The sequence below is a fragment of the Ascaphus truei genome, chromosome 5 (genome assembly GCF_040206685.1).
Source record: "Ascaphus truei isolate aAscTru1 chromosome 5, aAscTru1.hap1, whole genome shotgun sequence".
NCBI lineage: Eukaryota > Metazoa > Chordata > Amphibia > Anura > Ascaphidae > Ascaphus > Ascaphus truei.
This window is the reverse complement of record NC_134487.1, coordinates 168,846,843-168,873,599: the sequence shown is the minus strand read 5'-3', so window position 1 is coordinate 168,873,599 and position 26,757 is coordinate 168,846,843. Positions and strand designations below refer to the sequence as shown.

The window sequence follows — 26,757 nt, the reverse complement described above, 5'->3', positions numbered from 1 at the left end:
AAGCTGCTAAATAGCTCCCATCTGAAAAAGGATCACACGCAGGCGCAGTGAGGCTTTGAAGCTCGGCTATGGACGGATTAAGAACACAATGGCAAGATTCAGAAAATTAACGACTCTGTGGAGAGGGGGGGGGGGGGGGGTTGGGTGACTCATGCGCCGTAAGCAGCTAGCTCTCATCTCAAAGAGGCTTAGAGTACACGCAGGTGCAGTGAGGCGATTGACGCTCGGCTAGGGACGGATTAAAAACACAATGACTAACTTCAAAAAATGAATGACTCTGTGGAGGTGTCTGTCAAATGACTCTGTGGAGAGGGGGGGGGTTGGGTGACTCATGCGCAGTAAGCAGCTAAGCAGCTAAATAGCTCCCATCTGAACAAGGATTACACGCAGGCGCAGTGAGGCTTTCAAGCTCGGCTATGGACGGATTCAAAACATAATGGCAAGATTCCAAAAATTAAAGACAGGCGCATGAAGTTCAAAGCTAAAGACATACTTTAATTTCAAAAGGCAGTTCATCATAATAATACACCCCCAAATACAGTACGTAAAAAGCACACAAATCAACCATGTGCAGTGAAACGCACAGGGTCGCAGTCAAAACAGATTGAATATTGTAATACAGTACGATGGTTTTTGCAGGCTTGTGGAGGAAAAAAAATTACAATAAAATTTTTTTTCACTCACTCAAGCAAGCAGTGGTGGGCGAAGTTACAGGCGCATGCGTAGTAAATTCCTGCTCTCAAGCAGGAACGTGATTGAAACCAGACACACGTTCAAAGGAATGGTGTGGGAGAGATGTACTGCATTGCACAGAAGATAAGTTGAAATACCCTGCAGTGCAGTTAATTATCCCGAGCGAGGGGAGAGCACTGTATATGCCGAAATGTGACACAGTAACAGTACAGTACATGCCTATGCGTTTCAACAATTTTCAAATGAGACATACTGTACTGTACTGCAGAACAGCACTGCAAATGCATGTATACTTTAAATATGCAAATTTACAATTTCTGAGCGCGCACACACAGACTGTGTACTGACGTAGGTTGAACCGCGAAGGTATTAGACTTCCAAGACAACAGCTCGCAAACGCCCCCCTGAGTTTTTACACGGCATTGCAGTATTGCAGACAGCGAGAATAAAATGCTAATATCACGAGCGCGAAAATAACGCAGTTCACTCCAGGCGAAAACGACACAAAACCGCACATAATCGGGATAATCTGAAAATCGCGGATCTAGCCGATTTAGACTAAAGGCAGATGCCACTGTACATTTACACGCCCGGGGCGAGTGGATTTAACCTCCGGGTGAGTAAATATTGGCCCAAGCAGCACACGTGTTTGTTTTTTTAATTTCCCCCGTTCGCGCTGCTGTTTTTTCCCCCCCGCTTGCGCTGGAAAAAAAAAAAAAGCCAGAGGCGGGTTCATGTTGTTGGGGGAGATTACCCCGCCTCCGGCTCTCTGAGCAGTGCCTTCGCTCATCCCCTGCCTCTCAGCAATACTTTCCCTCCTCAGCGCTTTCACTCCTCCCCCTTGCGGCAGCCAGCCCCTTCCGCGCCTCTGTCTGCCACAGGCCCATGCAGGGCCATGTCGCCTCCCCTCCAATCGGGCCATTCGCCACCTCCCCCCCACCCCAATCTCTCCCGGCCTCAGTGACCCCCCTCACCCCAATCTCTCCCGGCCTCCGTGACCCCCCTCACCCCAATCTCTCCCAGCCTCCGTGACCCCCCCTCACCCCAATCACTCCCGGCCTCCGTGACCCCCCTCACACCAATCTCTCCCGGCCTCCGTGACCCCCCCTCAACCCAATCTCCCCCCCGACACCCCAAATCTCCCCACTCACTCCCGATCTCATCTCCAACTCCGTGTCCCCGGCCTCCGTGACCCCACGTGGCAGCTCTGCCAGGTCGGTGACCAGGATCAGCCCGTCGTGTAAGAAGATGGTCTCCTCCTTCACCGACAGCCACTGAGCAGAGGCTGCCGCTGCCCCCATGTCCCGGCATGTCTGACCCCCTCACTGACACCCAGTGACCGCCGCATCACTAGCCCCCCCACTCCTCTCTCCCCTGTGTTCGGACCCTTCACTGACACCCGGTGACCCGGTGACCGCAGCGACAGCCGCCGAGGCCGAGGGCGACACCCGGCCTGCAGCTTCCTCGGCTGTCACAGAGACCGGAGACCACAGCGATCCCACGGTGTGTAGAGGGGGGGGAGGAGAGAGTATGTGTGTGTGTAGGGGGGGAGAGAGAGAGAGAGAGAGAGAGAGAGAGAGAGAGAGAGAGAGAGAGTGTGTGTGTGTGTGTGTGTGCGCGCGCGTGCGTGCGTGTGTGTGTGTGTGTGTAGAGTGTGTGTGTGTGTGTGTGTGTGTGTGTGTGTAGGGGGGGAGAGAGAGGCCACACGTAGTCAGTCACTCACCCACAAAGTCAGTCACCCACCCAGTCAGTCACCTACCCACCTACCCAGTCACCCACCCACCCAGTCAGTCACCTACCCACCCACCCACCCACCCAGTCAGTCAGTCACCTACCCACCCACCCAGTCAGTCAGTCACATACCCACCCACCCAGTCAGTCACCTACCCACCCAGTCAGTTAGTCACCTACCCACCCAGTCAGTCAGTCATCTACCCACCCTCCAAGTCAGTCACCTACCCACCCACCCAGTCAGTCAGTCAGTCACCTACCCACCCACCCAGTCACCTACCCACCCAGTCAGTCAGTCAGTCACCTACCCACCCACCCAGTCAGTCAGTCACCTACCCACCCAGTCAGTTAGTCACCTATCCACCCACCCACCCAGTCAGTCAGTCACCTACCCACCCAGTCAGTCAGTCACCTACCCACCCAGTCAGTCAGTCACCTACCCACCCACCCAGTCAGTCAGTCAGTCACCTATCCACCCACCCACCCAGTCAGTCAGTCAGTCAGTTACCTAAAGTCAGTCAGTCACCTACCCACCCAGTCAGTCACCTACCCACCCAGTCAGTCAGTCAGTCACCTACCCACCCAGTCAGTCAGTCACCTACCCACCCAGTCAGTCAGTCACCTACCCACCCAGTCAGTCAGTCACCTACCCACCCAGTCAGTCAGCCAGTCAGTCACCTACCCACCCAGTCAGTCAGTCACCTACCCACCCAGTCAGTCAGTCAGTCAGTCACCTACTCAGTCAGTCAGTCAGTCTCCCACTCCTCCTCTCTCTCTCCCACACACTCTCTCTCTCTCCCCGACACACTCTCTCTCCCCCACACTCTCTCTCTCTCCCCCACACTCTCTCTCTCCCCCACACTCTCTCTCTCTCTCTCTCCCACACTCTCTCTCTCCCCCACACTTTCTCTCTCCCCCCCACACTCTCTCTCTCTCCCCCTCTCTCTCTCTCTCTCCCCCACACTCTCTCTCTCTCCCACACTCTCTCTCTCTCTCCCACTCTCTCTCTCCCCCACACACACTCTCTCTCCCCCACACTCTCTCTCTCTTCCCCACACACTCTCTCTCTCCCCCACACTCTCTCTCTCTCCCCCCACACTCTCTCTCTCTCTCCCCCACACTCTCTCTCTCTCCCCCATACTCTCTCTCTCTCTCTCTGTCACCCACACTCTCACACTCTGGATCTGGATATCTTATTTACCCTATATATCTTAACTGCCCTATAATACACCGAAATAACCTATACTGCTTTCTTCCAGATCTGACTCAAGCTTCACACGGAAGACATCAGAACCCCCCCTAACCCAGAAGACAGGTAGGGAACACATCCCCTTCAATGTATAACATTGTGGGAATGAAGGTACCTGGATATTGAGGGACTGCTGATCAGGTAAGATCCCAGGTGGGATTGCTGCTTTAGATATTGTGAAGCGGGGACGTCCAGACACTGGTTATGGGGTTTCAGGAAACTAGACACACACACACACACACACACACACACACCCCCACACACCCCCACACCCCCCCCCTCTCTACACACCTCTCTACACACCTACACACCTAATTGTAGTATAATGTAATACAATAAATACATTTATGTCAAAAAAAATGTTGTTCTGACTAGGAATTATTTGTATTTTATTTATATATTTTATTTTAAAGCGGGATTGGGGGTGGGACTAGGGGCAGGGTTGGGAGCGGGACTAGGGGCGGGGTTGGGGCGGGACTAGGTGGCGAGTAGATTTTTTGGTTGGGCGAGTAGATTTTTGGGTGATTTGTCGAACACTATATATATATATATATATATATACAAAAACACAGAAAAAACAGGTGCACTCATAGCGTAAAATTGTATAACAATAAATTTATGGAATAAGGGATAAAAATACACACTCACAAACAGAGCTGAATAAAATGCATTTTTGAGTACAACTCAGCCCGTTCAGACGCAGGAACCCAAAGAGGAGGACTTCGGTGTGATGTCCGCGGTGTGTCACGCCACAATAGCCCCTCTATGTCCCAGCAGGGACCGAAAGCCACGAGGGACGCCGCCTTCCCCTTGCTCCGGCGCTACACAGAGCATACACTGAATCAAATCTCGCGTGAGCTCGATGACATCAGCGAGGTTTCAGCCGGAGAGAGTTCACAGTGTAAACAGGAACTTGAATGTCTGAATGGCTGGTAGCAAAATGCTAGCAACGCAGCAAAAGTGCAATATATGCAGATGAGTGTCAGTATAAAATATACAAACTGGACAGTAGGCTCCACAGCAATCTCTACGCGTTTCGTCTCGAACGAGACTTCATCAGGAGTTCTCCATCGAGCTCACGTGAGATTTGATTCAGTGTATGCTCTGTGTAGCGCCGGAGCAAGGGGAAGGCGGCGTCCCTCGTGGCTTTCGGTCCCTGCTGGGACATAGAGGGGCTATTGTGGCATGACACACCGCGGACATCACACCGAAGTCCTCCTCTTTGGGTTCCTGCGTCTGAACGGGCTGAGTTGTACTCAAAAATGCATTTTATTCAGCTCTGTTTGTGAGTGTGTATTTTTATCCCTTATTCCATAAATTTATTGTTATACAATTTTACGCTATGAGTACGCCTGTTTTTTCTGTGTTTTTGTAGATATCCTCAAGGAAGTGGTGTTCCCTTCATTCGGGCTGCAGAGACTCTTTTGGATAGCAATTGGAATATCTTGGGATTTGTATATATTTTTTATATATATTTTTCTGGACATTTTCTTTTTTTATGTATTTTTTATGCATTTTATTAGTTTAATACATTAATTTTTATTCTATCCACTGTGCTTAGCATAGGTTTTTTATTCTTATCTGTATTATCTTTACTTTTATTTTTACAATCACCTTTTATTTTTATTTTTATAGAGATATTATATAGTGATAGGTTGGCGCTAATATTTTTTCTCTTGTTGTGATATATATATATATATATATATTAGAGAAAAAAAGAAAAAAGAAGCGCCCGATCCTTGTGTAAAATCAGATGAACAAATTTAATACGTCATGGACAAGACAATTGCACACTTACAATTTGTCCGATAAAATAAGGCATATTATGGGACCAGCCCATGCACCAACTGAAGACTCCACGGTGTACAGGTATCCACAATGGTTCCAGATCTTGTTTCTGCAAAAGCCGCTATCTCCAGGAGAAAAGTTCTTTAGTTTAGGAGCGCTTGTTTGCAGCGTGCGGCCGCCATTCACCTCTCCTGTGGAACACCGTGACCCGGAGAGATCACGTGAGGACGTGAGGACGTGTGCTGAGATCTCTCCGGGTCACGGTGTTCCACAGGAGAGGTGAATGGCGGCCGCACGCTGCAAACAAGCGCTCCTAAACTAAAGAACTTTTCTCCTGGAGATAGCGGCTTTTGCAGAAACAAGATCTGGAACCATTGTGGATACCTGTACACCGCGGAGTCTTCAGTTGGTGCATGGGCTGGTCCCATAATATGCCTTATTTTATCGGACAAATTGTAAGTGTGCAATTGTCTTGTCCATGACGTATTAATTTTGTTCATCTGATTTTACACAAGGATCGGGCGCTTCTTTTTTCTTTTTTTCTCTAATAAGTACTGTGGGAGTTTGGTGAGCCCAAGAAGAAGCAGCCTGGACTTTTGTAATCCACTTATCATGGACTTTACATGGACTTAAGTATTCCTTTTATCTTTTATATTGGCTCATTTATCACATGGTTTTATGTGTTCACATTTTTGTTTTGAATGAGCCATTTTTACATGTAATCTTTTTGGTTAGTATAGTCCTTTGACACAACTCTGTGTCATTTTTTGGTATTTGCACAGCAAATCAATTTTTATTTTTCTATTTTTCTTTTTTCTTTTAATTCAATAATTATTTTTGATAATTTTTTACACACTTTTTTTGTTTTTTATTTACTGTTTAGGCAAGTGAATATTTGTTTCATGCCACATAATACATATTAATCTAATCTATTTAGTTAATTTACCTGGTGCTAATACTTGCCACATATAATCAGAGCTGCAGCAATTTGGGTGTGGTGGGCGAAGGGCGCTGTCTATATTACTCATATATATATATATATATATATATATATATATATATGCAAATATAACTGTATGCTCATCTGCATTTCTTAGGCAGGTCTGCAACCCCGCCTTTCCCCATTATCACCCAGCATACAGCACTTCCACTGCAGCAAGGGATTCTGGGAAACGACATGCAAATGAGCACACAGTGTCACTTTTTGCCTCAATAACCATTTTTAACATGGTTTCCTATAGGCTTAAGCTTGCTGCATGGTCACAGCTTTGAGCACAGCCAGGGTTAAGGTGCATACCCAGAAAACCACCCACAGACAGCTGTTTCGACCTTGATGGGTCTCATCAGTGTGGGGTTGATTTTACTGGGAATGCAAGAGAGCCTATAGGGAACCATGTTAAAAATGGTTATTGAGGCAAAAAGTGACACTGTGTGCTCATTTGCATGTCATTTCCCAGAAACCCTTGCTGCAGTGGAAGTGCTGTATGCTGGGTGATAATGGGGAAAGGCGGGGTTGCAGACCTGCCTAAGACATGCAGATGAGCACACAGCTTTATATGCATATTTGCTTTCCTGTGGGGGTTTTTTGTCACTTTTTTTACTCACCATAACTTAACTCAGTATTATTGTTTAGCCTATCCCACAGCCTCTCTTGCATTCCCAGTAAAATCAACCCCACACTGATGAGACCCATAAAGGTTGAAACAGCTGTCTGTGGGTGGTTTTCTGGGTATGCACATTAACCCTGGCTGTGCTCAAAGCTGTGACCATGCAGCAAGCTTAAGCCTATAGGGAACCATGTTAAAAATGGTTATTGAGGCAAAAAGTGACACTGTGTGCTCATTTGCATGTCATTTCCCAGAATCCCTTGCTGCAGTGGAAGTGCTGTATGCTGGGTGATAATGGGGAAAGACGGGGTTGCAGACCTGCCTAAGACATGCAGATGAGCACACAGCTATATGTGCGTGCGTGCGTGCGTAACCATAATACTGAGTTAAGTTATGGTGAGTAAAAAAAGTGACAAAAACCCTCCACAGGAAAGCAAATATAGCTGTATGCTCATCTGCATGTCTTAGGCAGGTCTGCAACCCTGCCTTTCCCCATACAGCTATATTTGCATATTTGCTTTCCTGTGGAGGGTTTTTGTCACTTTTTTTTACTCACCATAACTTAACTCAGTATTATGGTTTAGCCTATCCCATAGCCTCTCTTGCATTCCCAGTAAAATCAACCCCACACTGATGAGACCCATCAAGGTCGAAACAGCTGTCTGTGGGTGGTTTTCTGGGTATGCACCTTAACCCTGGCTGTGCTCAAAGCTGTGACCATGCAGCAAGCTTAAGCCTATAGGGAACCATGTTAAAAATGGTTATTGAGGCAAAAAGTGACACTGTGTGCTCATTTGCATGTCATTTCCCAGAATCCCTTGCTGCAGTGGAAGTGCTGTATGCTGGGTGATAATGGGGAAAGGTGGGGTTGCAGACCTGCCTAAGACATGCAGATGAGCATAAAGCTGTATTTGCATATTTGCTTTCTTGTGGAGGGTTTTTGTCACTTTTTTTACTCACCATAACTTAACTCAGTATTATGGTTTAGCCTATCCCATAGCCTCTCTTGCATTCCCAGTAAAATCAACCCCACACTGATGAGACCCATCAAGGTCGAAACAGCTGTCTGTGGGTGCCTTTGCCCTTTGGCTTAGATCAAGGCGATATGAATGCTCCTCTCGGCCTGCACAGCTATGACCAAATGCAGTACCATCCTATCTGGGGCTTCAGTAGGAAAGGTCTGTGGCAAGCATTTGGCCCTCTAGCTCGTTGAGAGGTGGTGTCCAGACCCCGGACCACAGAACCCCTGAGCCTTCGGGCTAAGGGGGGATGGCATTCGAACAACCAGCCCTTCGGGGCTGGGGTACACCCGCACAACCCTCGAAAGAGGGGAGATGCTCCTCTCGGCCTGCACAGCTATGACCAAATGCAGTACCATCCTATCTGGGGCTTCAGTAGGAAAGGTCTGTGGCAAGCATTTGGCCCTCTAGCTCGTTGAGAGGTGGTGTCCAGGCCCCGGACCACAGAACCCCTGAGCCTTCGGGCTAAGGGGGGATGGCATTCGAACAACCAGCCCTTCGGGGCTGGGGTGCACCCGCACAACCCTCGAAAGAGGGGAGATGATGCGAACTCCCTTGCGGGCCTCGGGCCAGAGGGAGGAAGAGACGGATGTCCTGAATCCTAACGGAGGAAGGCATCAATGTCCCTGGAGACCTAGGCTTTCGGGCTGAAACCTTCAGGGAAACTGTGCACTGAGGGCGGGTTTGACTTCGGTTGGACAGTCCAAGGGCAAGCTCCCTATCCACTGAAGTGGACTGGGACCCGATGAGCGAGAGGGGCAACCCTCTCGGGAGGAAAAAAAAACCTGTCTGTGGGTGGTTTTCTGGGTATGCACCTTAACCCTGGCTGTGCTCAAAGCTGTGACCATGCAGCAAGCTTAAGCCTATAGGGAACCATGTTAAAAATGGTTATTGAGGCAAAAAGTGACACTGTGTGCTCATTTGCATGTCATTTCCCAGAATCCCTTGCTGCAGTGGAAGTGCTGTATGCTGGGTGATAATGGGGAAAGGCGGGATTGCAGACCTGCCTAAGACATGCAGATGAGCATACAGCTATATTTGCATATATATATATATATATATATATATATATATATATATATATATATATATATATATATATATATATCTCAAATGGAAATATTGTCCACCATAGCTTAACTAATGTATATATATACTGTGTATATATATATATATATATATATAAATACACTGCAATTGCTAGGCACGGGCACCCACGAATACTTAAAGCAGCTGGCCCGAGGGCTCTGGAAATAAATGCAATGTATAACATAGAAACAGCCAGCACTCACAAACGTTAAAACAGAAAACAGTTTTATCACAATGACATTTCGGTCCTAAACTGGTAGAGGTATTCAGAAAAGTCATGTGAGTGCAAGTTCATATATATTCATATGCAGATACAGTATTTTAAGGAAGATAACAATTTCATAACTTTAAATAAATATATATATATATATATATCACCTTTTTTTAAACATATACATTTCTACACACATAAATATATATAAATATAGTGTGTGTGTGTGTGTGTGTGTGTGTGTGTGTGTGTGTGTGTGTGTGTGTGTGTGTGTGTGTGTGTGTGTGTGTGTGTGTGTGTGTGTGTGTGTGTGTGTGTGTGTGTGTGTGTGTGTGTGTGTATATATATATATATATATATATATTCCTCACACAGCCAGTCAGCACACAGGTGTAAGGGCAAAAACAGATGCTCATCCCATAGGTATTCAATAGAACATATTTACCAGGCCAAAACCAGCAAAAAGAGACAGCACACTGTTTAGCATAATTCAAACATCTTGTATTAGAACAAGCAATACACCGCAGCCAACGTTTCGGTCCCACAGAGAGACCTTCCTCAGGGCCGTGCAACAGTCAAATAACAGTGAGCATCCATATATACCTTAACCAACAGTGCACCAGACAAACATGAGCCAATCACCAGCCCCGTAGTTACCTGTAACTTGCACATCAGCTGTTCCAAATGCACATTCAGCCAATCCGTGAACCAAGGCACTCATCCCACGCCCACAAATGGAGGGAATTCAATTAGTGTCAATTAGAGTCATTGCTGGGTGTGCTAACGTCAGCTACCTGCGCCCGGTGCCGGGCAAAGCGGCGTGTCACCTGTCGGGCATGCGCAGCGGGGTATCAAGCTGAGCCGGGGAGCCAGTAGAGTACCAAGACTGCGCATGTGTCTATGCGCAGAGTCAGTCGGAAAATCTCCCAGGCAACCACAGACGCCAGCCTACAGCCCGCGCATGCGCAGTGCACCGCAGCTCTGACATGAATGACACTGCACACCCTGCCGGACCAAGAGAATTGTATACTAAAGTATAATAGAAGTGTGGTATGGTATAACCAACCAGAGCCACATATAAGCTGGCCAAAAAGTTGTGCATACAAACAATGCTGATCTGCAATATGGAAAAGGGCAGACAAACACAAACAGATGGAAGTGAGGGTGTGCAGGTGAAGTGAAAGAACCATGGGAAAAAGGTGACAACCACATATCAAGAAAAATAAAATCATGCAGGCAGAGAAACATAAATACACACAAGGCAAAAGATATTATAGAAAACAGCCCAATTTCAGCTCCTCATTCAGTCCACCAGGTGCCATAGTTCTCAGTTCGTAAATGAGTCTGGCCTCATGCTGTAGCAATATTCTGCCCCTGTCACCACCACGCATCAGGACAAGGACCTGAAAGATGGACATGCCTCTCAGTGTCGCTAAGGAATGCCTTTGTTCTTTGAAATGTCTAGCGACAGGGAGGCATTTGAGATCCATGTCCTCAGCATTTCTCAAAAGAGCTTTTCTAATTGTGGTGCGGTGCATGGTCATCCGCTCTTTGAGCATCATCACCGTTTTGCCAATGTATAGGAGTCCACAGGGGCACTTGATATAGTACACCACAAATTTTGATTCGCAGTTTAATGCCTGTTTGATTTTAATCGGCATGCCGCTATGTGGGTGAATGTAACTGGGGCTCTGTTGCATGAATTGACAATTCATGCAACCATGACACCAGTAGGAGCCTGTTTTTTTGGCCAGCTACAGTAGAGGCAACGTTTATTCTAACATTTGCCGTAAACTAGCCGGGTTACATTCTGGGTATGTGCTGGGTATGTGCTGGGTATGTTCTGGGCTAGTTTGAGGCACGTTTAAGGCATTTCTGCATTGACTAACGACCCATAGGATTAACACAGCAGGGATCCCTGGCAGTCCAATTCAGTTTGAATGGGACTGCCAGGGACCCCCGCTGTTAATCTGATAGGCCATTAATCAATGCAGAAATGCTGGGGCTAGTTTAAGGAAAGTTTAAGGCATGTATTCAGAATGTACCTGGGTGTTTCCTGGGTTTTTTGGGGAATTGCCACTGGTTTTTGTTAGAATAAGAGTTGCCTCTACTGTATGTTTTTTGAACGGCATATTTGTCTGTGGGGTCTGATCCTGTAACCATATCCCCAATGCTTGGGCCTCGGCGGAAGCAAAATAGTGGTGGTTCTCTGGCACATGCGCCAATCCTCTGATCATTCTCAAGAATACGCCAATTCCCCTTAATACAACGCTTGATGTCATTAGAAGCAGTGCTGAAGGTACTAACGATGTTGAATCTGTTTATAACTGGCTTTGTGGTAACTGTTGTTAACAGTGTATGTCTGTCAATCTGTTCAACCTTACGTAGAGCATCTTGGACATCCTTGGAACAGTAGCACCTCTCATAGAATCGTGCAGCCATTAGAACAAGGGCACTCTGTGCCTCCTGAAAAGGGTGGTAGGTCACAGAGGTGGCCTTAAAGACTCCTATTTGCACTCGCTTGACCAGTTAAATTGGGCTAGGAAAAATACAATCCTTGGAGATAACTCCATAGCCCCACATGTACAATTGTAAAATCACATTTATTAAACATATATACAAAAGAGACCTAATGTCTAAACATGCCACTATGTGGCTCCAGGGAACACAGAGGAAACACAGGGGTAGGGGAAATTGCTGTTAGAGTATATTCTGTTATTGGGAGACTGTTACTGAGTATACTGTCGTATTAGTTTTGTAGGTGGGACTCCTACAAAACGTCCCTCTACCTTCCTTCAATAAGGTGCGAGGTGCTCCTATGGAGACACCCCGCTATACAAAACTATTAGTAGTCTGGGCGTCACTACATTCAGCGTGGCGCCGCTATTTATTATAGAAGCAAGGTAGTCAGTATGCCGCTTTAGATGCTGTTTGCAGTGCTGTCTAAATGCTTTCGCCAGTGTATGTATAGAGAGAGAGAGCGTGCTCCCTTCAGCTGTTCATACGACCTGTTAGTCTCGCCAAACTCTCAGCTTCCCACTTTGTGTTCCTCCACGGCTCCGGATGACGTCACCGGAAGTGCGTCATCACGTACCAACGCACGTTTCACGCTCGTAGGCGCTTCGTCAGGGTAATGGGAGTGACATCACTAGTCTCCTCCCTACTATAAGTGCTGGTTGGTTGGGGGCGTGTAGCATCAGAATATGTCCCAGTGTATATACATCCTTCAAAATACTTTACCATAACACACACGCAGAGAACAGGACATTGGGGTAGTTAAATAGAGTCTTATACTCCCCAAGTCCGTATTGACTTTAGAGGCGGACCTCAGTAAGAAGTACACTCCTACACTAGACACGCACATATATATATGTAGCTATATACCATCACTAACATCATCTGAGATAACCTACCCATTGCTGACGATCACCCTAGGGGATAAATAACAACACCTTGTACCAACCCATACCACACACATCAGCTTAATCTGATCTCAATGACAGAATATGTCCCAGTGTATATACATCCTTCACAATACTTTACCATAACACACACGCAGTACACCCTGTGCTGACTATGTACAATCATTTCTGCCCCTTATGAGACAGTATAATACCTCATATGTTGATTCGGATACGTTACCAAGGTAACTTGAATCACTGATAGCAGGACGCCTAATACACTCACCCTCAACGGGGATCAAATACAGCTGTCCTACTATCCATACAACACTGGGATTGGTTGGGAAATGCTACACGCCCCCAACCAACCAGCACTTATAGTAGGGAGGAGACTAGTGATGTCACTCCCATTACCCTGACGAAGCGCCTACGAGCGTGAAACGTGCGTTGGTACGTGATGACGCACTTCCGGTGACGTCATCCGGAGCCGTGGAGGAACACAAAGTGGGAAGCTGAGAGTTTGGCGAGACTAACAGGTCGTATGAACAGCTGAAGGGAGCACGCTCTCTCTCTCTATACATACACTGGCGAAAGCATTTAGACAGCACTGCAAACAGCATCTAAAGCGGCATACTGACTACCTTGCTTCTATAATAAATAGCGGCGCCACGCTGAATGTAGTGACGCCCAGACTACTAATAGTTTTGTATAGCGGGGTGTCTCCATAGGAGCACCTCGCACCTTATTGAAGGAAGGTAGAGGGACATTACATAGGAGTCCCACCTACAAAACTAATACGACAGTATACTCAGTAACAGTCTCCCAATAACAGAATATACTCTAACAGCAATTTCCCCTACCCCTGTGTTTCCTCTGTGTTCCCTGGAGCCACATAGTGGCATGTTTAGACATTAGGTCTCTTTTGTATATATGTTTAATAAATGTGATTTTACAATTGTACATGTGGGGCTATGGAGTTATCTCCAAGGATTGTATTTTTCCTAGCCCAATTTAACTGGTCAAGCGAGTGCAAATAGGAGTCTTTAAGGCCACCTCTGTGACCTACCACCCTTTTCAGCTTAATCACCTATCCCGTATGCACCCTATCCCTATTTACCAGCCTATTTTATTCCACATTTATGGTGAGCGGTAGCCTATCACTACCTTGTCACTCTGTGCCTCCTCCGGATCCGTTGTTATTCTCTTCACTCTCAGTAACTGTGAGTAGGGGAGACCCCTCTCTAATGGCAGAGGGTGATGGATGGTTGCACACAGTAATGAGTTTTTGTCCGTACTCTTGCGATAAAGCTTAGTAGCCAATGTGTCACCTGTTTTGTACACTACTGTAGTCAAGAAGGGAATTTCGCTCCTGTTGTAATTCAAGGTAAAGCGTATTGTTGACGGGATGTTATTTAAAAAAGCCACGAATGCCAATAGGTCCTCCTCACTTCCGTCCCACAGAATGAAGATATCATCAATGTAGCGGAGATACATCATAATGTGCTGCCCATATGGCGCATCATGTAGGATATGTATCCGCTCATACATATCCATAAAAAGATTTGCGTATGACGGTGCCATGTTCGAACCCATGGCTGTCCCGGTTAGTTGTATAGTGTTGTTTCTCGAATCTAAAGAAATTTTTGAAGAGAATTACTTCAATCAGCAACAGAAGAAATTCTATAGGTGGACCAAGATATGCCCCAAACTGTTCAAATTTAGTGCATACTGCTTCTAGTCCATCGTCTTGGGGGATGTTTGTGTATAAACTGGACACGTCTAGGGTCGCAAAGATGCAGTCCGACGTGTTAAATTGTAGATTGCTTATCTGTCTCATGAAATCCATCTTATCTTTTACGTATGAGCTCATATTGGCCACCATTGGCTGTAGGTAAAAGTCCACATATTGTGAGAGTGGATGGAACAAGGATCCCCGGGCCGAGATGATGGGCCTGCCTGGAGGCGAGATACTGGACTTATGTACCTTAGGGAGAGTGTACAGAACAGGCATTACAGAACTCATGCTATTCTCAAAAACCATAAGACCAGTTTTCACAACTTGACCCGAGAGGAGCGTCTAGCCCTTAAATCACTGCGTGAGAATAATCAGATCATAGTGAGGGCAGACGAAAAAGGTGGCGGCATCGTTGTATTAAATTACAGATACTACAAAAAGGAGATTGACGTCCTTGAGAAAGAACATTAGCTGTTCGAAACGCGTGGGAGGAGGTTATTTTTGTCTTGTTCATGGATCGTATTCGTTTTATGTAGTGTAAATAAAGTTTTTTTTACCACTACCTACAGGTGAGTTACTGTATCTTTAAGGAGCGGCAGACATTTTTTGATCCTCTACCTTGCTGTCCTCTCTCGCAACCCTTCTAACAAGCTCCACGCCAGCAAAAAAACTCTCAAGAAGAATCTTTGATCAAATCGCAATTCCAGAGCCTTGATAAGATAATCGAGCCACTAGAATTGCACGATTTGATCAATTGCGCAGAAGAACCCAAAGTTGCGGTTGCCATTACCCATGTTCCGCATGGGACTACATGTCCCAGCTGCCCCCAGGCTACTTACCATGTGGGCAGTGTTAGCCAATAGGGCTCCCAGAATGTCCTGCAAGCACTTAGATTGGGGAAAAGGGGCTACACCTCGATAAATTGGTTATCGAGGCTTATAGAATAAGCCCATAAGTCTATTGTTATGGTCAGTTAAAGAAGCACGTTTGTAAGTGCATGTCTGTTTTAATTTGTATTTATTCAATTAATTTTTTTTATGACATTTGGTGAATTGTGTTTTGTGCTTGTCACATAGTTGCATAGTAAATGAGATTGAAAAAGACATATGTCCACCAAGTTCAACCTAAATTGAAACGACAGATAGTTATCCTATATTTGTATTTACAGTATATTGATCTAGAGGAACGGAAACAAAAAAATCCCCAGTGAAACATCAACCAATGATATCTCATAAGGGGAACCTTAAATTCCTTCCTGTCTCCAAATAATCACAATTAGATTTCTCCCTGGAACAACATCTTTCCCATGTTTACTTATTTGGTATATTCCTGTTCACATTTCCTTTTTTAAAAGATGTAGAAACTTTTTTTGAAGATAACTATTGTATCTGCCATCACAGTCTCCATGGGTATTGAATTCCACATTTTAACTGCCCTTTCTGTAAAAAAAAAAAACCCTTTCCTTTGTTGTAGGTGCTGCTCCTTTTCTCCAACCTAAAGGCAGGGATGCACAAACTTTGTGCGCTGAGACCCCCCCTGCCTGCCAGCCCGTGTGCTTGCGCCCCCCTCCCTTATCTAAAATCCCGCGTCAAATGACACATGGGTTCACGAGACGTGCCATGGCAACGCGTAACATCACATGACCCCACGGAGTCATTTGTCGCCGCGTTGCCATGGCAATACGTCGCCGAAAACAAGGTAGGAGACACTGCAGAGGCCTCGCACGATCCCCCGGCACTTCATTTAAATGCCGTGGGGAAAAACACGGGGCCTCTGCAGCCACTGCGCCCCCCCAGAAAAATCTTGTGCCCCCAACTTTGCGCACCCCTGCCTTAAGGGATGGCCCATGTCAGTTGTACTGCCCTTAGGATGAATAGTTCTTTTTAAAGTTCCTTGTATTGTCCACGAATATATTTGTATATAATTATAGCCCCTCTCAGATGCCTCTTTTCTAATGTAAACAAATCTAAATTAGCTAGCTTCTCCTCATATGTCAGATATTCCATCCTCTTTATAAATTTGGTGGCTCTTCTCTGCACTTTTCCTAGTTCTATAATGTCTTTTTGACGGAGTTGTTCCCAAAACTGTAATCCATATTCATTGTGTGGTCTTACTAATGCTTTATAGAAGGATTCGCCTAATTTTTCCCCATTTAATTTGTACCTGTAAGTTACCTGTTTTTTCTTGTTTCCTGAGTGCATAACCTTACAAGTATCTATATTAAATCTCATCTGTCATTTACTTGCCCAAGTTTCCAATTTATCCAAGTCCTTCTGGAGAGAAATTACACCCTGCTCTGGTTATACTAACTTAAACAATTTAGTGTCATCAGCAAAGATGTTGACTTTGCTCTCTATGCCAACCTCAAGGTCTTTAATAAACAAGCTAAAAAGCAGTGGTCCCAGTACCGATCCCTGTGGTACTCAACTTACAACTTTAACCCAACCTGAAAAGCTTTAATTTACGACAACCCTCTGTTGTCTATCCTTCAACCAGTTTTCAAATCTGGTGTAAATATCTTTACAGAGTCCAATTACCTTTATTTTGTACACTATCAAAAGCAGCAATTGGATCAGGCAGAATGTGCAGAGACTAGTGACTGTGATTTAGACGCCTGAATATTATTGAGCACATTTGTAGAGCAGTTCCCATCAAATTAAAGGTGCATAGGCCAGATTGGAAAGGGTAGAAGAGAAAATAGAAAGTAAGGAAGCGTAGCATGCGTATTGCTCTGCTTTGAATTTTAGCCCTACATCTTTTATCTTACATTTCCTTTGTTTATTAATAATTTGTTGCAATCTCCTGCAAAATTATTATCAAACAATTCACAGATATCCTAAGATGTAATAACAAGTGTCTGTATTTTAAGAAATTCAATAGTCTTCTTCTGAAACACAGAGAATTTTTATAGTTGTTTTATTGATCTAATTTTGAATAAAATCTATTTATTTGTTTTAAAGATATGACAAGTACGATAAGCCACAATGGAAACAGAATTTATCCCAATCTATCTGTTAACATTTTATAGTGGCTATGGTGGTGTCTAATGTGATATTTAGAATGACTGTACTTAGACACAATACGATCTTCTATGTCTGTATTAAGGCAAAACTTTTTGAAACCGCTTTTTTAACCTGCACCAATTTTGCCTGTTTGCACCAGCGCCTGGAGAGTGGTCCAAGATGAGTTTTCAAGACAAGGATAAAAATATTAAATAAATGAAAAACTTTACCAGCCGGGCATCCTTTTTCTCCTGGTACCTTTTCATATCCCGGGCAGCATTCATAACTTATCACACTGTAAAACACAAAGTGTTGAGTGAGTAAAATTAAAAGAATTTAGCGATGAAAAGCATTGAAGTAATTGTGACTAATTATTTTACCAGCAACGCTAATCCTTTGCTGCAAAGTTCCTAGCGTGGGAACTTCGTCAGAGGTAATAAAAAGCTCTATGTGCACACAAGTTAAATACACATACAGCCACATCGCCATTGGTTGATTGAAAACCAAATGCACCTGACAATTCAGGTTTGCTATAATGCTCAATCAACCAAATAATATGACTTCTAACATATATAAAGGCAAGTAAACAAACACAATTATACAAATATACTAAAAAGCCTAACATGTTTAATAAATGTACTGGTTTTTAAACAGAACAAAAAATGAGTGTTAAAATATACTTCTAAGTAAAATACAAAGGAACAAGGTATATTTAAAAATATAAATAAATCAAAAGAGAAAGGCAACATAGTAATAGAAATACCAACTACACCAACTAGAACAGCTCATAATCACATGGGAATTAAATTAAACAAAAATGAGGAATGCGCAGACTAAATGGAAATCCATCAATGAGGAGTCGGATAAATTATACTAATCAATCAGAAATGCAACCAAGTATATTTCAGCATTTAATCCAAAAGGAACAAGGTTTTTCATAGTATGTATCCACTTTGTTTATAATCTTGAGATTTCATTAATTGTATCTCCTCCTCTCCAATTTGGAGCACGTTTTTCCTATACATAATATTCCCATAGGATTTTGGTCATGACATTCTTTAAATGTTTAGAAAAACTGTGCTGAAGCAATCCTTTTTTGAATGTTGGTAATGTGCTCAGCAAATCTAAGTTTTAATTTTCTAGTTGTTCTGCCAATATATTGTTTGTTGCAAGGACACTGGATTAAATAAACAGCATTACTTATATCGCAACTGATAGAGCTCTTGATGGTAAATTGAGCTTTTGTTTTTGTAGATAAAAAACTTTTGGCCTGTTTATTCTCATGTGGGTTCATTTTACACATTTTGCATCTCAAACACTTGTGAAATCACCCTTTCACATCAAGAAAAGCATGTGTTCCTGTAGTGTTTCTTTTGTCATTAAGACAACTAGGAGCTGCAATACTTTGTGTTTTAAGCCTTAGTAAAAAATATTTTGGACTAGGGGGTAAATGATTTTGCAATATAGGGTCCTTTAGAACCAGATGCCAATGTTTTTTAAGCACCTTGCCTATCTTAGGTGCTAAGACATTATACTGTGTTTTAATAGGAACACATATTGTTCCCTCTTTGGATTTAAAGTCTAAAACGTTGTCAGTTTTTTTTATACGTTAATAGTTCTTGTCTATAAAGCTATTTAGCTGTATGGAAAGCTCTATTAACAATAGTGTCACTGTAATGTTTAGCTTTAAATTTCTTCATAATTTCCTTAGCCTGTTCTTCAAATATATCTATATCGCTGCAGTTATGTCTCATCCTTCGTAATTCGCCATAAAGTATATTTTCCAACCATTTTGGAAAATGGCTGCTGTCTGCTTCAATATAATTGCCTTATCACTTGAAAAAGACCTGTTGGTCGAAACGTCGTGTGGCACAATAAATTCATTATCTTGAAATCCGTGGAGCGCTGGATCTCTCTCTTTTTTCCTCAATATAATTGCAGCAGCTTATTGGCTTATGGAAAATCTTGGTATAGATACCTCCGTTCTTAACATAAATCAACAGATCCAGAACTTCTAAACGTGATTTACTAAAATTGGGAGTGAATCTTAAATTACAATTATTATTATTTAAATTATCAATAAACAATAATAATCTGTTGTGATCACGCTCCCAAACAAAAAACACGTCATCTATATAAAGTTTCCAGAGCACCAAGTTTGCGCCGAACTGATGCTGGGACCAGATCTATTGGTCTTCCATAATCCCATTGGCAGATTGGCATAGCTCTGCCCAAACTTGGAGCCCATAGCTGTTCCCTTTATTTGCAAGTAGATCTGATCACTAAACCAAAAAAAAAAAAATTAAAAATTCCTCTTTAGGATCAAATAAAATGTGGACTTTGTTACTACCTTGAACACCTTCCGATGACACGTGTTTTATTCTTATTACTTACTGATTCATTAATCTGGGCCCATTATTCATATTGTTTGGTATATATACAGTATATATGTATGTATGTATTTCCTTCCCTCAAATCCTTAACTTAGATGTATGCAGGCACTTGTGCTGATAGGTTGAACCACACTATGAACAAAATACCCGGCTACAGTAGAGAAGGTACTTGTCAACATGAAAATGAGGCCAGCATGGAAAGCAAGGCCTCAACCCCCAAATATGATATAGATATATACATACAAACACATCATGCAAGTTAAGAATGACAGCTGCTGAAACTTGGACCTAATTACATCCTTCTCCTCCCCTGTATGTACACCCTAATGTTACCATATTAAATTCACCTGAGAACACTTCTGATAAAAATTGAACCCCCTTCATGATTTGTATTTTGTTTAATCTTGTATGTTACGGGTTGGGATGTTATTGTGATGTTATCTTATACTTTCTGTCAATTCTCCACTCTTTAATGCAAATTGGCAATTTTATTGGGGGTGGGACTCATGTGACTGTTTAGGAGTATAAATCTGCAGATAGCATGGCGGAAGCATAGTTCAATTTTTTGACTACTTTGCAGCCTGGTTCCCTCACTTACAGTACTCTCTTCTGAGACACCTACTGTCATACTGCGAAACTTTAAATTACCTACAGCTGCAGCGGCCGTTATTCAAACACTTCACACTTCACACTTCACTTCACACGTTCTGTACATCGGAATACCGATGTCATGACGCAGGATGTCTTCCAACCTTACCGCCTTAAGTGCGGCGAGTGCAGAAAATGGCATTTTAGAGTTCTGTTTTTTAAACACCTTTAAATTGACACAGTAGCACAGTAGCACAGTACTGTACCCATTGCAATTCATTCATTTCATTGCACCCAAAGAAACAGAATCCATGAAATTCAATCAAAGCAATCGCGATAAGCGCGGGTGCCTGGGGCAATTGGCCGCGTTCATGCTGCGTGGAGTACAGCAGAGCACACGAAATCGGCGCTGTGATTTGTTGGAATAATGGCCGCTGCAGCTGTATTGACAATCCCACTGACACCTCAGCTGCCCATTGTATCTCTCTAACCTCTAGACGATGGGTGAGATTTTTTGGCAAATTTGTATCCGCAGAGGATCGGACGGTTCCTCTGGTCTCCGGATTTCAGTGAATTAATCTCCAAAAGGGGATTTGCATTTTGCAGATTTTTTTAAATTAATATTACTAATACTTCTCTTACCGAGCAGTCCAAAACTGGAACAATCTACGAGAGACTCTCACAGCCACCACAAGTCTAAGTTCTTTCAAAACTAAAGCTGTCTCACATTTTAATCTGGTCTGTAACTGTTACATACTGTACGCCCATAATATATATCTTTAACTGTGCATGCAATGTCTTGTATATAATGTATACCTTGTTCATTTATGTAACTATGTATTTGTAACCATGTATTATTTGTCATCATAACTCTATGCCCAGGACATACTTGAAAACGAGAGGTAACGCTCAATGTATTACCTCCTGGTAAAACATTTTATAAATAAATAAATAAAAACACTTAGTGGATTCCGCAATCCATTGCACGGATTCTTGAGAATCAGCAAAACAAATTGCTAAATCCGCAGATTGGATTCTACAAATCTGTCCACGGGTTGTATCCAATGGCGGTTTTTGATGAATCCTTGCTGATTGAAACTACTCAAATCCGTTAGTGGATTTTACACCGCAAAACGGATTTTGGGGCTAACATCAGCAAAAATCCAGGAAACGGATTTGGGCAGATTCGCATCTCTACTAATCTCCTCCTACAGAGGCGGCACATTTTATTTGAGTGCGGCTAGCTCCGCAAGCCTGGGGATGCCCCGGCATGCTAGCCGCACTCCCTCGGCGTGCCGCGCGTCATCGACGCGTGGTCACGCGTCATCGGGTGCCTGCGCCCCCTGCACGCGCGTCCCCGAGGGAGCCCTGGTGTACCGCGATGTGGGGGACGGCGGCAGGGGGTTCCGGGGACCCGGCGGACCCGGCGAGCGGAGGGAGAAAGCCCCGATCGGAGGGCGCTCCTCCGCGGCTTCGGCGCGCGCCAGGCACATCCCAGCTCGCGCCTGGTTACTGCTGCGGCCGAGACCGGGCAAATGCTCAAATAAACTCGGCCGCAGCAGCATGGTCTCCCCCAGTCAACCACCTCTCCTACTCATTGCATTGGCCACTCCCTTGACCTAGTTTACTCCTACTTATGCTGTGACTCTAAGGCCTCGGCCATGTTACGTGCTTGCTGGCGGAAGCGCGCTGAGGCGCGCTCCCGCTCAGCACTGAGCCCCTACAGCCGCAATTAGAGTGGCTTTAGTAGGGGCTCACCTGCGCTTCCGCGCACTTGCGGAAGCGCAGGTCTTAGGGGAATTTAAAATTCCCCCGCGTGCCGGCGAGACAGGCCGGTCACGTGAGCGGTTCGCTCAATGAGGGCGAACCAGCTCTGTGACGTCACTGGCCCGCCCCCGGCCAGTGACGCGCCCGCCCCCGGCCCGCCCCCGGCCCGCCCCCGGCCCGCCCCCGGCCCGCCCCCTGAAGGCCCGCTGACGGCGCGTGCGGTAAGCAACCGCAAGACCAGGGAAAGCACCCGCTTTCCCTGAGCCTCAGCGCGCCTCAGCGAGCAAGCAGGGAGCATGGACTCAGCCTAACTCCTTTAAAATGCCCTTTCCTCTCTCTGATCATCACCTCCTAACCTTTAACCTCACTCTACCCTATGCACCTTCCATAACACCTACTTCCACACGCACATACAGAAATCTACATACCCTTGACCCGCTCAACTTTGCAACATCTCTACAACCTCTCTTCTGTCTCACCTCTTCCCTTTTCTGTCCCAGCCTACTGTAGCAACCTCTCTGTACAGGGGGGCGCAAACTTTTTTCCCTGCGCCCCCCTGCCGGCTGTCCCCTCACTCCCGCGCCCCCCTCCCAACCCCAACTTACCCGCGCTCCGGCGTAATGACGTCACGTTGCCATAGCAACGTGACGTCACATGACCTCGCAGCGTCATTTTGACGCCGCGTTGCCATGGCGACACAGGGAGGAAGCCGCCGGAGCCACGGTAAGTTAGGTTTACAGAGGCCCTGCAGCTCCCCCGGCACTTAATTTAAGTGCCTTCGGGAACGCGCGGGGCCTCTGTAAACCCCGCGCCCCCCGTCGGCAGTGTCGCGCCCCCCCTGGGGGTCGCACCCCACAGTTTGCGCACCGCTGCCATAGTATACAACAAAATTGTTCCCGCCACAACACGTCATCCCCGACAATCCAATTCACAATTGTGGCACACACCTTTCACCCTCTACCTCCAAAAGGGCGCACACTGCAGAACTTTTCTGGATAAAATCCCGCTCAAAAGCAGACATCATTCACTATCAATTTATGCTCTACTCCTACAACGCCGCCCTCTCCCTTGCCAAGCAACCCTCCATCTCTTAACTCATACAAACATTGTCCTCTAGCCCTCAACGTCTACTGTATTTGCCACCGTTCACTCCCTTCTCCACCCAACTACAGCTACACCCCCTCCACCCTCATGGCCGTGACCTCACACCTACTTTACAGACAGGATTAAGTCTATCAGAGCTCTTCATGTGAAGCTCAATACCTATCTCACGCAACACCTATCTCTCTACGCACACCTAAATCCACTCTCGGCTCATTTTCATGTGTGACCCAGGATTAGGTCTCCACGCTATTCTCATCATCTCATCATACATCCTGCCCCTTGATCCTATCCCCTCACATCTCCTCTGCACCCTCTCTGGCACACTAATCCCCACAAGACCTAACTCACCCTTTTTAACATCTCTCGCCTTCTTTCAAACATGAACTCATCATGCCCATTCTCAAGAAACCTTCACTTGACTCATTCTCCCCTTCTACTGTAACTACCACCCTAGCTCTCTTCTTCCATTTGCCTCCAAGCTACTTGAGCAACTTGTATGCAACTGCCTGACCCACTTTCTCTCTTCCAACTCTGTCCTCTACACTCCACCACTCCAAAGAGACAGCACTAACAAAAGTGACCAATGACCTACTGTACTCACAGCTAAATCTAAGGGTCATTACTCCATATTAATTCTCCTGGATCTATCCGCTTCCTTCGATACTGTACGATCATCCATTTCTCAAATATTTTCCACTCCATTGGCCTTCAGGACGCAGCCTTCTCCTGGATCACATCCTATCTATCCAACCAGTTCCTATCTGGTGTCTTCTCCTCTTCACTCCGTCTTTCTGTTGGAGTCCCACAAGACTTTGTCCATGACCCTCTGCTCTTCTCACTTTACACCTCTTCTCTTGGTGAACTAATACAATATTTCAGCTTTCTGTATCAGCTTTATGCTAATGACACCCAAATCTATCTCTCCTCCTCTGACCACTCCCCCTCCCTCCTTTCCCGTGTGTCCAACTATCTCTCTCTTATCTCCTCTTGGATTCTAACTACTACCCGAAGCTAAACATAGGGGGTTATCTTTGACTCTGATCTCTCCTTTATTCCTCACATTCAGTCCCTCATAAAATCCTGTAATTTCCACATACGAAATATCACCAAAATGCAACATTGTCTCACTCACTATGCAACTAAAATCCAAATCCACTCACTCATCATGCCCCCCTTGATTTCTGCAACCTTCTCTTAGTTAGCAATCCCCTTGTCCGCCTTTCTCAACTTCAATCCATCCAAAATGCTGCCACTAGACTCATCTACCTCACTCATCACTCCACTTCTACTGCTCCAGTATATATATCCCTACACTGGTTTCCCATAGCCTCTAAAATTAAATTTAAAGCCTTAATAATAACTTACAATGGTCTCAATGACACTGCCCCTGCTTACATCTCAGCTCTCATCCATAAATACATACCTACATGCCCCCTACATTCTGCCCACGACATCTGCCTATCCTCCCACCTTATTATCACCTCTCACTCCCACCTGCAAGACTTCTCCTGCACTGCCCCCTTTCTTTGGAATTCCCTACCATGTACCATCAGACTCTCCCCTAGCTTTCAGATGTTTAAAAACTCCCTGAAAAGTCAAATTTTTAAGGAAGCCTACACACCATACCTCTAAGCATCATACTCCCTCTCCCTCCAACCCAGCTGTGTGACTGTACAGTCTCCCTCCCCCCTCCAAATCCTTAACGGCTTCAGCTGCCAGACTGGGCCATATTCTAACTTGAGCCACACCTTACCTTCTTATTTCAACATTGTCCCCCATTCCCTCTAGATTGTAAGTTCTCACCAGCAGGACCCTCATTACCTCTTTGTATCTGTTTATGTCTGTCTGTCCTCAACTGTATGTAACTGTTTATGTTTTTGTAATATGAATAACTCTGTACCCCATTGTACTGCGCTGCGAACTATGGAAGAAGGCATGGAGGCAGAGGGTGCAAAGAATTACCAGAGGTTAAACAACAGTTGTCATTCAAACCTCAATCTGACTACCTACTACTGCCGGACTCTCTCTAGTGAAGCAGGACTGCAAGAACTGGAAGACAGACTTGAAAAGATTAATTGGGATATTGATCTTAGTGAAGTAAGAAGAAAAAAATGATGGCCTCATTGAGCGCAAATGTGATATATTATACCTATTACCTAAACGTATTAAATTATAGAGGTACAGAAAATGGAAGAATCAGTGGAATAGGATTCATCGTTAACAAGAAATGGAGAAACAACATATTGGAAAATGAATGCTCAATGGAAAGCGCAGACAGAATTGGCATTCAGTTGACAAATAGATACAGGCTTCAATGTATCCAATTGTATGCTTCAACATCGGTCACACAGATGGAAGACTTCTACCATTGAACCAACCAACTTAACTAAGGAAATTGTCACCTCAAGATCATGATAGGAGATTTAAATGCAAGGACTGGTGCCCAGCAGAACGAGGAAACATTAGTTGGTAAGTATGGTTACGGAAACAGGAATGAACACAGAGACAGATTGGTAGAATTTGTAGAATGTGAAAACTTTTAGATCACAAATGTATTCTTCAAGAAGAATCCGAATAGAAAATGGACTTGAAGTGGACCCAATTGAATAAAGAATGAAATTGACTGTATCCTAGCTAACACGTGATTGAAGACTGCATAGTCCTTAACCGTTTTGATATAAGGTGTGATCGCCAATGGGTTCACTGCAAATTAACTTTGAATGTGAAGATGGAAAGAAGAAAAAAAGAAGAAAAAGAAGACAAAAACAAACAATATCTAGAACCTCAAGAATAAAATAATAGAATTTCAACTAGTGCATGGAACACTTTAACAAACAATTATCAAGAACTTATGAAGATTGTAGTTGAAAGCCCAGAAAATATTGGTGGAATCTCTAACAAAAAATAAGATAAGCAAATATCAAATTAAATGTAACACCCCTAATAGAAGAGGGGCCACACCAAAGTGTTTCACTATCTCCTAAAGTGAGATTTCTTGTGCGTACAGGTGATGCTCAGTGGTTACTTTGTAGCTCAGGGTGCTCGAACCTCATGCAGGCTGGGGTGTTGAGCAAGAAGAGAGAAAAGGGCGCCAGGAACTTTCTTATCTTTATTAAACAGTCAGCTCAGAGCAACAACAGGACCAGTTTTCAGAATCAAAAGATAACTTATTGTTACATGCAAACACATACACCCAGGTTTCCTCAACCATGAGACTTGTAGCTCTTTTTCAAGCCTTTCCCCTTCTGCCAAAAACAGAGCTGGAACTTTTTTCCTGCAATTCCTCAGCAGCTCTTCCAGGTCTCCTAAAAGAGCCCCTGTGTGAAAAACCTACTTCCTAATATAGTGGGTGGTGGTATATAACACCAGTATAGCTAATG

At 44.6% G+C, this 26,757-nt stretch overlaps 1 protein-coding gene across 1 annotated transcript in view; it reads right to left on the bottom strand.

Moving 5' to 3' along the window:
* TGFBI (transforming growth factor beta induced) overlaps positions 1 to 26,757 on the bottom strand; it is an 86,219-nt gene that overhangs the window by 34,234 nt on the left and 25,228 nt on the right. Inside the window, exon 3 of the mRNA XM_075601200.1 lies at positions 17,756 to 17,820. Coding sequence (XP_075457315.1) covers positions 17,756 to 17,820 — 65 coding nt within the window. The remainder of the gene's footprint in view (positions 1 to 17,755; positions 17,821 to 26,757) is intronic.